This window comes from Lactuca sativa, chromosome 4 (genome assembly GCF_002870075.4).
Source record: "Lactuca sativa cultivar Salinas chromosome 4, Lsat_Salinas_v11, whole genome shotgun sequence".
Taxonomy (NCBI): Eukaryota; Viridiplantae; Streptophyta; class Magnoliopsida; order Asterales; family Asteraceae; genus Lactuca; species Lactuca sativa.
The window spans coordinates 378,665,346-378,674,865 of record NC_056626.2 but is presented as its reverse complement, the minus strand read 5'-3'; the positions used below and the strand labels follow the sequence as shown (position 1 = coordinate 378,674,865).

Sequence of the window (9,520 nt, the reverse complement as noted above, 5' to 3'; positions counted from 1 at the left end):
CCTAACTCCGGGTATTTAAAAGACAAACATATATGACTATTTAACACATCTGCCTTGATTCTAACCATTTGTAATAACATTTCATGGTCAATGTTAGGAGGAAGATTTAAACCATAGTTTTTCACATTATTTCTAATGTAAACCTCATCTCCATTAACTAACTGCCACGACTCTCCCGTACACAAAATAATAAAACTCATTTTACAAATCACTCTCCACAAACACAATGAAAAAACAACTTCTACTGGTAATTGAAACTTACAAACTCACAAAAAACCACTTAAATATGTCTATAACTTCTATAATTGATTCGCAGATGTGTACACCGATCCGCATAAAACAGTTTTGCATATTCCCTAACAGTTATGCAGAGGTGTATATTGATCCGCGGAAAACAGTTCTGCGTATTCCCAAACAGTTATGTAGAGGTGTACATTGATCCATAGAAAACAGTTCTATAACTGATCTGCAGAGGTGTACATTGATCCGCAGAAAACAGTTCTTACGTGGCTAAGTGATGTGTCAAAAACTCCTTACCTGGACTTTTGCATATCAAAGTTTTCGTGGTTCGATTTGAATGAATGAAGTTAATTTCTAAGTATGTTTATTATGAAGGTTGTAACTTATCAAAGTTTCCGTAGTTTGATTTGAATGAATGAACTTTATTTCAAAGTATGTTTATTACGAAGGTTGTATGTTTATGTTTTCTAAAATATGTTTTGTAACCTAGTTAAAGTATGTTTATCATTTAGAATACCAATGTGTGTAATTTTATATAAAACATGAAATATTTGTATAATTTTTATTAAACACACAAGTTTTTAAAAAATGTAATTAAATAAGAAAAAAGAAAAACGAAAACAATTTTTTTTACATAATAATCACATAATACCTTATGTGATTAAAAAAAATAATAATATTAATAAACGAAAAAAAATGAAAAAACGAAAAAATAAAAATAAAAAACCAAAATCCGTAGAAGTGTTCATGGTTCCGCAGAGGTGTTTATGGTTCTGCAGAACCCCTCTGCGTAACCTGTGGTCATTTTCCAAAATCTTCGAAAAAAACCCCATATTTTTTATTATTTCTTGATTTAAAAAAAAAAACAATTTATAGATGCCTCGGGTGTCCGATAAATCATTTTTAATAAATCACTTATATCTAAATTATCAAAAACTATTTGTTTCAACAAAACTCCTTTTTTTCACCGTTTAGAAAAATTGACCGATATACCCTTAACCTAAACAGGGCCGGTCCTGAGATTTTGAAGGCCTTGTGCGATAACAAAAAAAATAGGCCCTAAAATTTGAAATATTTCAAAATTTAAGCAAAACAGTTATAAATTTTAATTTTCTATTGCAAATACATAAAACAACAAACATAATGTCCTCGTATAAAAAACAACAATCATAATGTCATCCTTACAAAATAACTTAATACACTATATTCTAATTTTCAGCAAGTAAATGAACACAAATATATTTAACTTTAAACAACCAATATCTTGTACAAATTAAAACTTCAACAATATCATGCTTCAAGGAACTTCGACTTCAACATCCTTTAATAATGTAACCAAATATGTAAAACGTTAGGTATACAACTGAATAACAACTGCTAAAATGTAATAGATTAAAAATATAATAAAATGTTGAAATACATGTGGAGCCACATCTAAGGCATGAGGTGAGTGTGTCTTATCGAAGCTTTTCCCTCTTCATAACTAAAATGCCACAAAACAAAACAAGAGAAAAATCCAAAAAATAAGAACATGATATAATCCAATAAAATAAAATCAAAACATGACACTTATCTTCAAATTCGCTTATGTACCTACTTAAACATAATTAAAAAGTTAGAAATCAGATGAGAAAAACAAAATATCAAAAAAGATATCCTAAATCAGACACGAATTGTAAACATTAACATTTGTCAAAACGTTAAAACACTGTATATAAGAGCAAATCAAACTTTACTGTAGTTTCAAAGACTTTGTTCCTATCTCCGGTGCGTTGCATTGTGCCTGACAACTTTCTCCCGTACTTCCCCTTCCCCACCATCCCTTGAAAAATCCTCACACGCTTCATAAGGAAATATATTTGTTCTAATTCAAAGAACACTGATCGTCACCCCACAACCACCATTAACGTCGTCGGCGAATGCAGGCATCGGAAGTCATCAGTCGACATCAAGAGCCTTTCACTTTCAAGGGCCATAAAAGAAGCAGCTGACATGACGGTGGTTGAAATAGAGCTCCCAAGACAGCAAGGCAGAGGTAACAATTCCTCATTTTAGTTCATTATTCACATATTCATTGAATTTTACTTCTTATTAATCATCAACTAATCACACCAATGCTTTCTCCTTCTTTTTCATCTAATTCATTTCTATAAAAACCCAACACGATTTCATTTTCAAAGAACCCTACTGCAACATGTCTAAAGTTTTGGTTAATCGATTTGTTATTTAGGAGTTTTATTTAATTTTGATTTGTGGAATTTTAAATGTTTTGCAACCTCTGAAAGAAGACCATTTGACAAAAAACGCACTCAATCAGGTTCTCTAGCTTTCCCCTGTTCTATCTTATTATTCTTTTTTTTTTTTTTTAAATTTGTTGTACAGCTGTTGTGTGTAGCAGCAAAAGGATGAACATGAATAATCTTTTGTTATTTTTAGTTTGCCTGAATACAACATTGAAAATGACTTATTTCTGACATGGATTTATGAAATATGTTGAAAAAATGGTATTTTCATATTGGGGCTTTGTAGCTTCAGGTACTTTTGTTATTTCATATTGCTTTTACTGCCATTTTCTATGTTGAATAATATGTGTTCGATTTAATATTACACTTTTAATGAATGAAATGAATTTCTCAAACTGAAATGAAAGGTTACAGATCGTTTATATACAAGAGGAAAGAGAGTCAAACTAACTAACTCTCAATATATACAAACAGGTCTTTCATCTTTCAATAAGTACAATTATAACTTCTATTATTAAATGCCTCAAATGGTTTCCAAATATGGCTTTTGAAAGATACTATGAATACTGATGTTGCTATCTCAAAAGCATCTTTCCGGTAAACTTGAGTATTGTTGGTAACATTTTTGGGTTTCTCCTCCCATTTTATTTATTTTATGGTCAATAGAGATGGGATTTCCATTTTTCGAGGGTGAAGGCCTTTCTGTTGAGGTACAAATAAAGTTTGTTTCATCATATTCTCATGGATTAATTATGTAATAAACTAATTGTTTCAGGATCTTAGAGATGAGTTTCAGAAATATTTCCAGGCATACTATTTCACCATCTGAATATAAATTTGATCATTGATTGAGTGCTTTAAAAAATCAACCAGTTGATATGATCTAATTATGACGAAGCATAAGAAATGTAGAGACTTCATTATCTAAATGAGATGCTCTTGGTAAGTTCTGCACTCATTTTTCCTTAAATAGGTTTTCAAGTTTTTTTCTTGAATATACCGACTCCCTTTTTGAAAACTCACATATCGCCTCTCATACCTCTTTGTTTAATTTCATTTCTTTTATAAAGTTTTGTGCAATTCTTTGTATCTATGAAAACCTTTCCTTTTATCTTCATCTTTTTTATAAATCTACTCAACTACAACATCGCACATTCAATTTTTTTGCTTACTAGGACATGTAAATTTGAAAAAAAAAATACTTATTATTTTTTTATTTTTAGAATCAGTACCTGTTGGGCACCCGCTAGGGACCGGTTTCTAGACTATGTATCCGAAACTGCTGGATGCCTAGAACCGAACCACCATCGGGTACCATTATTTCATTAATGAAAATATATATATATATATATTTTTTATTTTTAATGCACTAAAACTAATTGTATTACTTAAGTGAATAATGATTCATGCATTAATTAATATTTGCTCCTTCGAGTCAAGTATTTTGATGATTTACTTTAAAGTATTATGTTAAATCTATAAATATTTTGATGGTTTAAGCTTTAGCCGTTGGCAAGTATATTGAATTTTGGTTGGTTTAACTGCAATTAACATGTAAAAAAGATGGTAAAATGTTAGATTTTTTTTATCGGTATATAATGCTAATGAATAAAGAAAAACAGGTTGATGATGAAATGGAAAAACATTACAGCCGGAAGCATCATCCCTTCATTGCTTTTCATTTAAGATTAAGTTATGATTTAACTTTTTCCTCAATTTATAAACTAAAGATCCGTGATTATGGTTATGTCACAAAAACATATTGCTTAAACTTCCGGCCTTAAAACCTCGTTCATAACAACATACAAATGATAAATAAAGGCAAATAGAATATTAACCTAACTAGTTGTGATACCCGTATAATATACGGGTTGATTAAAACAAAATGTTAAGTACGAACGATTAAATAGAAATTTTATGTGAATTTGAAATTGAAATAAGTGAAAACTATGAGAAAAAAACATGCAAAGAATAAATTAATTAAAATTATGTGTCTAGTGTGTACTAAACGGATTAATTATAACAAAATATTAAACATAAAGGTTTAAACTGTAAATTTATTTAGAATTGAATTTAAAATTTAAAATTTAAAATTTAAAATTTGATAGTCATTATATTATGGTAGGTTTAATTTATGGAAAGTAAATTAATGATATATTGAAAATGAAAATTAAAGTAATGACAAGTGGAAAGTAAATATATATCAAATTATGACAAAATGACATGTGGCTAATCTTACATTTTCATTTATTATAGTAGATTATTTTTTACATAGCTGCTAAAATAATTGGGCCTTCCGACTTTTTGGGGCCCTGTTCTTATATGCACCTTGTGAAGGGCCGGCCCTGAACCTAAACCTTATACATCGACACAAAAAGAACGCCTCCAATCCATCGCTGCTGTTTCTGCCACTCCTCAAGCGCATCCCTGCTTGCCGCCGTTAGCCATATCCTCACCGGAGATCGTCGCAGCCCATAGCAACACCGGAGCTGTCGATTTTCCTTCGCCCCCACAGCTAAGGTTCGTGTTTTTTCTTTTCTCTTTCTTCTTTCATTCGTCTTTGTGCTGCTGTCGATTTTTCCAGGGCTGAGTTCTTGAACAATTCACTGTCAATTGCAGCTAAAACTGCGTTTTCAGATGGATATCGATGGAGATGTTGAAGATGTTTCAAGAAGAGTACAGGTGCGGTTTGTTACGAAGCTTAAACCGCCGTTCAAAGCTCCGACGACAACCATTGCCCTCCCTTCTACCCTCACAAGGAAGGGTCTTTCGTCCGTGGTTAATAGTCTTCTTCAATCAGGTTATTCGTCTTTACACTACGTTTCTGCTTAACCTGACTTGAACAATTTTGCCACCGATAAAACATATATTCTGTTCGTGTAAAAACAGCATGAACTTCGGTAACAGTTCTATGAAATTATCTGCAATTCGAAGATCAATGATTCAATGCTATAAGTTAGTTGTTCACTGATTAGTTTTTACACTTTTAAGTCATCTAACCTTAACTTTTGTATAGGAAACGATGATTGGAAACATGAACCATTTGATTTCTTGATTGATGGTGAGCTAGTGAGGATGTCACTTGAAGACTTTCTTCTCGCCAAAGGAATCTCAGCGGTATACTTATTTTTCTTCCCTAAAATTCAGAGCGATTAATCACACATTCTGACATTCATCATCTAAATAATTCGAATCAAAAGCTTGTAATCTGAGAAATATACATTGATAAAACAAAACAAGAAGATTTACATTTAAGCGATGTTATTAATCTTCTCAACCTATCTTCACATCATGATTCCTGACTACTACTTCTGTTCAACAACAGGAAAAAACCCTAGAAATTGAATACATAAAAGCTGTAGCTCCACGCAAGGAAGAAGATCCTTCATTACATGATGATTGGGTCAGTTCAGTTGATGGCTCAAATCAGTAAGCCCTAGACTTATCCCTCTTTTTCTCCAAATTCACCTTTCTTCTTCTTCTTCTTCTGTCAACTCAACATACAATTTCTTGAAGCTGAGTAAATTTCTTTCTTTCTGCAAGGTTCATTTTGACAGGTTGCTACGATGGATTAGGAAGGTAATTGACTAATTTCATAAATCTTCCCACATCTTCAATACTTTTTTTTTTTCATGAAATAACAAAAACATATGTTTCTCTTTAAATGTATAAATTCAGGATATGGAAAGGTCCTGGAAATTGTACACATATTTTAGAAGGTCATAATGGTGCAATTACATCAGTTGGTGTTGTGAATTCAAAAGGTATGAATTATGAAACTCTTCACTTGTTTTACAAACTAAATCTTCATTTTTTTAAAAAATTTATTTTCTCATTATTTCTCACTAAGTCTTCAGATAATGAAAACGACACCAATAAGGTTGTTGCAACTGGATCAAAAGATAGAACTGTGAAACTCTGGAAGGTAATTTTAACTTTTACATAAAAAAAAAACTTTCTTATTAAAAAATTAACAACTAAAAGATAAAAATAATTTTTTTTTTCAACTTGAAGTTTGATCCAGAGCCTCTATCAGAAAACCTAAAGATTAGTTCTTTCAGAACTCTTGTTGGGCATACTGCTTCAGTTCAAAGCCTTGCATCACAACCTAATGGCAATTTGGTAATTTTTCTTTTTTCTCAATAATCTTTAATGTTTTTTACATTTTTGCCACTATCTCTCACCTCTCTCCTCCATTACAGATATGTTCAGGTTCATGGGATTGCAGAATCAATGTGTGGCAAACAGAGTGTAATGAAGCAGATATTGTTTCAGTAAAGAAAAGGAAAAAAGGTAATAAGGAAGAAGAATCTCAATCAGAGGTATATTTTTATATTTTAATTTATATTTTCATTAAGTTTATTGATAATTTGGTTAAAAAATAAATATATATTGTAGGGGGAGGCTGTATCTACACTTGTGGGCCATACTCAATGTGTATCTTCAGTTGTTTGGCCTGAATATGGAACAATTTATTCAGCATCATGGGATCATTCTATTAGAAGATGGGATATTGAAACAGGAAAAGATACAATAAACATGGTATTATATATTATTATTATTACTATATTTTGTATTTTTTTCTTTTTTCCAAAAAAACCCTTAACTTGGTGTTTTTTTTCGAAAAAAATAACCTTCAACCTTCTAAATGTTTCCAAATAAACCCTAAACTTTTTTACTTTTTCTCGAAAAAACCCTTGCGTTTAGTCATTATTTTTTGGCAAAAACCGACTAAAAGGGTTAGATTGGAAAAAATGAAAAAATACAAGGCATTTTTAAAAGAAAAAAGTTTAAGGTTTAATCCAGAAAAATTTAAGGTCGTTTTTTTGCGATTAACCCTTTAAATTAAAAACATTATTTGGTTTTTTTTAGGTTAATATCATAAAAAACCTTATATATCAGAAATTCTCAAGTCCTCAAATTTTTTCTTTGGGGCAATTTTTCATTTTTTCCAAAAAAACCCTCAATTTTTTTTTTCCTAAAACACCCTCAACCTTTTAATTTTTTCCAAAATAAAACCCTCAACTTTTTATTCTTTTCCCGAAAAAAGCCTCCTCACATTTGACAAGCTTCTTCATAAAAAGACCTTGATTTTTTTTTCATTTTTTCCAAAAAAAACCCTCATACTTTTTATTTTTTTCCTTAAAAACCCTAAACCTTTTATTTTCCCCCCCAAAAAGCCCTCACACTTAACAAGTTTTTCATTAAAAAAAACTGCTAAAAGGGCCAAATCGAAAGAAACAGAAAAATACAAGGCCTTTTTCAGGAAAAAGAATAAAGCTGTACAAGTTTTTTTTTTTTTTAAATGATATTAACCCTTTTTTATTAGAATAAAAGGTTAGAAACTTACTAAAAGAATATATATTTATATTTATATATAAAAAATATAGTTTTGTGGGAAAGTGGTGAATTGCATTGACATCGGAGGTGAAAGCTCTGCTCTTATTGCTGGTGGATGTTCCGATCCAGTCCTCAGGATTTGGGATCCTCGCAAACCAGGTACACACACACAGTAAAAACACCCTAACTTTACACACAGTAAACCCTAGATTATTATTATTATTTTTTTAAATAATAATAAATAATTATATTATATTCAGGAACTTTGGCTCCTAGCTTCCAGTTTTCATCACATACTTCTTGGATAACCGCTTGCAAGTGGCATAAAACTTCATGGTTTCATTTGCTTTCTTCATCTTACGATGGGAAAGTTATGTTATGGGACTTGAGAACTGCGGTATTTAATTTAATTTAATTTTTTTTTGTTTTGAATAAAAAATGGTTTTGACATAAATAAAAAAAATTTAATATGCGTAAATATTTGATCTCTTTGTATTTGTTGCAGTGGCCATTGGCTATAATTGATTCACATGAGGATAAGGTATTTAATTTTTTTACTAGCTTACACATTTTTTTTATTATAACTATATAACACTAATATTTTATAAAAAAATCAATAGGTACTTTGTGCTGATTGGTGGAATGGAGATAGTGTTGTAAGTGGAGGGGCAGATTCAAAGCTTAGAATTTCTTCTGAAATTGCTATCCCATAATTAATTAAGGTAAATCAATACCATCTTTTAATTTTTACATTAAATTTATATGAAATATTGTTTGAATAAATTTATAAAAAAAAGGGTAACATATTGTGTATTTGAATTACAGTGTCTTTACCTAAAAATCGAAGAGATGAAATGGTGGTGCGATTGAAAATGCTCAACACTTTTTAAACCGAAGATGATGGTGTTTTACTACACTTGAGAATATTTTGGATAATTTTTGATTTTTTTTTTATTTCAAGAATTGAGAATTTTGTATTAGAATGTTGAACAGCTAGTTTGTGTTGACTACGATGGTTTTGTGGAGCTCCTTTTTTTTTTTTACCAAACATATGATATTTAAATTAAAATATGGGAGACAATTATTTCTGAAATGAAGGCAACATTTACAAAATATGTTGAAAGAAAAGAGTTGAATCACAAATTTTTTTAGGTCTGGTCAAAATGCTTCAGTACCGGGTAACTTGAATGACAAGAAAATATTTAAATCACATACTATAATTAGCATTTTTCATCTTTTTGGAAACCATCAATTACAACTTTATTTGTGAAATTTTAGTCTTCTTTTAAAACGACATAATAAATGAATATAAGATGAATGATACAACTAGATTAAAAAAATTAAACAAGAGTATTTAAAGAAATTATTTGGGACCGGTCTGAGACCTACACAAAAGGACCGAGACCGTACTGGAAAATGACAGGTCCTAAAAAAGACCGAAGGAGAACGAAAGAGACCGGTCCGAAAAAAGACCGGACCGTTCTAAGTTCGGTCCCAAAAAAGGCCAGACTGTTCGGAGACCTACATGAGACCGACCCGAGACCGGTCTGAGACCGCTAGTCAAAGTTTATAAATATATTATTTTTGTGTTAATTACACACTTTTTAATCTCATACTATCTAACTTCATTTCTTTTTTTCTTTTATTAAACTCTAATAAAGTTTAATCTATCATTTTTTTTGTTAATCACACATTTG

At 30.5% G+C, this 9,520-nt stretch overlaps 1 protein-coding gene across 5 annotated transcripts; it reads left to right on the top strand.

The window, feature by feature from the left end:
* The first annotated feature begins 1,999 nt into the window (after positions 1-1,999).
* Positions 2,000-8,848, top strand: LOC111919467 (ribosome biogenesis protein WDR12 homolog). 5 transcript variants are annotated; one of them, XM_052770670.1, is made up of 18 exons: positions 2,000-2,275; positions 3,259-3,425; positions 3,707-3,794; positions 4,740-5,003; positions 5,103-5,283; positions 5,500-5,600; positions 5,809-5,912; positions 6,027-6,062; positions 6,162-6,247; positions 6,341-6,408; positions 6,498-6,605; positions 6,686-6,805; positions 6,882-7,025; positions 7,874-7,982; positions 8,084-8,220; positions 8,329-8,364; positions 8,444-8,545; positions 8,649-8,848. In XM_052770670.1, the coding sequence occupies exons 5-17, from the start codon at positions 5,121-5,123 to the stop codon at positions 8,534-8,536; spliced, it is 1,305 nt and encodes a 434-aa protein (XP_052626630.1). In that variant the 5' UTR covers positions 2,000-2,275; positions 3,259-3,425; positions 3,707-3,794; positions 4,740-5,003; positions 5,103-5,120; the 3' UTR covers positions 8,537-8,545; positions 8,649-8,848. The 5 variants fall into 5 exon arrangements, with proteins under 5 accessions (XP_052626630.1, XP_042757436.1, XP_023770786.1 ...); XM_042901502.2 differs by lacking the exon at positions 3,707-3,794 and having other exon boundaries at positions 4,821-5,003; XM_023915018.3 differs by lacking the exon at positions 3,707-3,794.
* Positions 8,849-9,520: the final 672 nt, after the last annotated feature.

Excerpts from the sequence above, each read along its gene's own strand:
- LOC111919467 (XM_042901502.2), top strand. The coding sequence starts at position 5,121 with ATGGATATCGATGGAGATGTTGAAGATGTTTCAAGAAGAGTACAGGTG. Across the intron at positions 6,063-6,161 it reads TGCTACGATGGATTAGGAAG|GATATGGAAAGGTCCTGGAA; the intron begins GTAATTGACTAA and ends GTATAAATTCAG. Across the intron at positions 6,806-6,881 it reads AAGAAGAATCTCAATCAGAG|GGGGAGGCTGTATCTACACT; the intron begins GTATATTTTTAT and ends TATATATTGTAG.